General features: G+C 34.0%; 1 protein-coding gene across 1 annotated transcript; it reads left to right on the plus strand.

Moving 5' to 3' along the window:
• Positions 1 to 887: 887 nt before the first annotated feature.
• On the plus strand, positions 888 to 1,478 carry LOTGIDRAFT_113190 (hypothetical protein; the record flags this gene model as incomplete). The annotated part of the gene is made up of 2 exons (XM_009051109.1): positions 888 to 1,117; positions 1,301 to 1,478. Coding segments are annotated over 2 exons (408 nt in total), but the record flags the coding sequence as incomplete, so codon positions are not given.
• Positions 1,479 to 3,495: the final 2,017 nt, after the last annotated feature.

Genomic DNA, 3,495 nt, shown 5'->3' on the forward strand with positions numbered 1-3,495 from the left:
TGCAACTGTGTTAGATTCCGAACTATTGATGCAACTGTGTTTAAATTCCGAACTATTGATGCAACTGTGTTAGATTCTGAACTATTGATGCAACTGTGTTTAGATTCCGAACTATTGATGCAACTGTGTTTAGATTCCGAATTATTTTTTTTATTTTTTTTATTCAATAATAAAGAGGCCACAGGCCCATTATACAAATCATAAACATTTAAATAATATAGTAACTGGACTAATTTAGCCTTTGTTAGTAAAAAATAACTTTCTCTTTTTGTTATTTAGGATGGCAGTATTTTGGGAGGACATAAGCATGGATAGTTTTTGATGGGATGGGTATTCATAATAATATTTAGGAATTAGTTTTTCCCTTAGATCATGGTAAAATGCGCAAATTAAAACAAAATGGTACTCCGTTTCAATATGTGGTCTGATGCACAAAGGGCATAGTCTTTCACCTCTAGTTAGTCCGAGTTTTCGTCCCTCTTCTATCAGTAAGTTGTGGTTTGAACACCTCAATTTGCATAATGCAGTGCGAAATTGATTAATACTAATACTAAGATACATCTCGTTATTTGGATATAGTTTAAAACTGTGATAAAAATCATATTCATGCAAATATGTTAGATTTCAATCTATTGATGCAACTGTGTTTAGATTCCGAACTATTGATGCAAATGTGTTAGATTCCAAACTATTCATGCAACTGTGTTAACATTCCGAACTCTTGATGCACCTGTGTTGAATTCCGAACTATTGATGCACCTGTGTTAGATTCCGAACTATTGATGCAACTGTGTTAACATTCCGAACTATTGATGCGACTGTGTTTAGATTCCGAGCTATTGGTGCACTGTGTTTAGATTCCGAACTATTGAGGAACTGTGTTTTGATCCGAAACTATTGATGCAACTGTATTTAGATTCCGAACTATTGATGCAATTGTGGTTAGATTCCGAACTATTGATGCAATTGTATCCAGATTCCGAACTATTGATGCAACTGTATCCAGATCCCGAACTATTGATGCAACTGTGTTTAGATTTGGAACTATTGATGCAACTGTGTTAGATTCAGAACTATTGATGCAACTGTGTTTAGATTCCGAACTATTCAAGCAACTGTGTTAGATTCCTAACTATTGATGCAACTATGATAGATTCCGAACTATTGATGCAATTGTGTTTAGATTCCGAACTATTCATGCAACTGTGTTAGATTCCGAACTAGTGATGCAGCTGTGTTTAGATTCCGAACTATTCATGCAACTGTGTTAGATTCCGAAATATTGATGCAACTATGTTAGATTCCGAACTATTGATGCAACTGTGGTTAGATTCCGAACTATTGATACAACTGTATTCAGATCCCGAACTATTGATGCAACTGTGTTTAGATTTGGAACTATTGATGCAACTGTGTTAGATTCCGAACTATTGATGCAACTGTGTTTAGATTCCGAACTATTCAAGCAACTGTGTTAGATTCCTAACTATTGATGCAACTATGATAGATTCCGAACTATAGATGCAATTGTGTTTAGATTCCGAACTATTCATGCAACTGTGTTAGATTCCGAACTAGTGATGCAACTGTGTTTAAATTCCGAACTATTGATGCAACTGTGTTTAAATTCCGAACTATTGATGCAACTGTGTTAGATTCCGAAATATTGATGCAACTATTTTAGATTCCGAACTATTGATGCAACTGTGTTTAGATTCCTAACTATTGCTGCAACTGTGTTTAAATTCCGAACTATTGATGTAGATTCTGGATTATTCATGCAACTGTGTTAGATTCCGAACTATTGCTGCAACTGTGTTTAAATTCCGAACTATGCATGCATTTATGTTTAAATTCCGAACTATTGATGCAACTATGTTTAGATCTCGAACTATTGATGTAACTGTGTTTAGATTCCGAACTATTGATGCAACTGTGAACTTTGATTCGAAATTATTATTTGTTTATTCTAACCTGTTGATTACTTTTAATACAGATGTATTTTGAACCTCAACAATCGATACAAATGTTTGTAACATCTAACTTTTTTTAGAGTTCTATTTTGATTCAGATTTATTGGTGCAACTGGCTTTTATTACAAACTACAAACTACTGTTTCAATACGAGATTACTTTTAGAAAGTTCACTTTGACTTCGAACATTTAATAACAATTTTTTTTGCTTTGGTAATATTGTTATTAATACTGTTTAGCTATTGAGTTATGATACAATTCATTTAATAAAGTTTATATAGCGCTTATATTTAAGTAGACCTGCAAACATATATTGGTTATCTGGTAACCAAAATCTTGTTTTTATCTATTGATCTATTTGATCTATTTACCTATTTCATGGTAATGAAACAATCAGCTTCTAAGAAGTCATCGATTTACATTAAGACCAGTCAATGGACATTATTACCTTGACCTTAGTCCAAGATTAAGATGATGCCTTGTATATACATGTATATATTATATGCAAAGTATGTATTCAGGTAAATTGTCACTTTTCTTTGATATATTGGAAACTTTTTCATGATAGAGAGCGCTCATGAAGAGGTACAGGTGGTGTAACTGAAATAATTGGAATATATAAGGTCATATGGTATAACTTTTGGATACCTTCTTTAATCCTCTCTGGCAATACATAATTATCTCGCGAGCAGATAAACTTGCTTTGCTAACTTGATAGATATGTCCCAGCCAAATCGAAGGGGTACTTGCCTGTATTATGAGATGATACTTTGGAGGGGTTGTCAAAAATATCCGTTTTTCCCGTACTTTTCTTTTTAATGACCCCTTAAATTCGAGAGTTAAGGATGTTTAACTAACATTCCCTTCTCTTTTGCATCCTTATTGTTTGGTCTAGATTTAGATTTTGATGTCCACAATTGTTTTTGTAATATGAAAAGATTTATATGCGACAGAATAAGTGTGAAATACTGGTTTCCTGTACAAGTCGATGATTAACTGAAATATAGCCAGAATCTTCGAATAAAAATCCGCACAAGCAAGACAAATCCGCTAATCAAAATCTCGTCCAAAGTTTGGCAAAATCGAGAGAATAAGTTGGAGTGGACTCCTCCAAAGAGAAGCAACATCAGGTGTTTCGAAAATAGTATCCCATGGTCGGCCATGCCGCAACACCAACCACTACTATATAGGTTAAGATTATATTCAATGAAGCAAATGGCAGACTTTCATACGACATATTGGAAAGTTTTCAAGGTTTACTTTTTCAAAAGTACACCATGAGCAACTAACGACAATTGGCGACAACTGCAATTTTTCAGGTGGACTAAGTTAAGCGAATGATCCTATTCTCGGAGATGCCATCATTTGCTTTCAGATTTCGCCCGTCGTAAGATTGACCAGAAAACTCCTAGTTCAGAGGAATATTGAAAAAGCTTGCTTGAAAGTTTCTTGGTTGATTCATCATCTCAGGGCTATACAGGAATCAGATTGAGGAAATATTCTAATACTATGTTTTTATGGT

This window comes from Lottia gigantea, assembly GCF_000327385.1.
Source record: "Lottia gigantea unplaced genomic scaffold LOTGIsca_16, whole genome shotgun sequence".
NCBI classification, from domain to species: domain Eukaryota; kingdom Metazoa; phylum Mollusca; class Gastropoda; family Lottiidae; genus Lottia; species Lottia gigantea.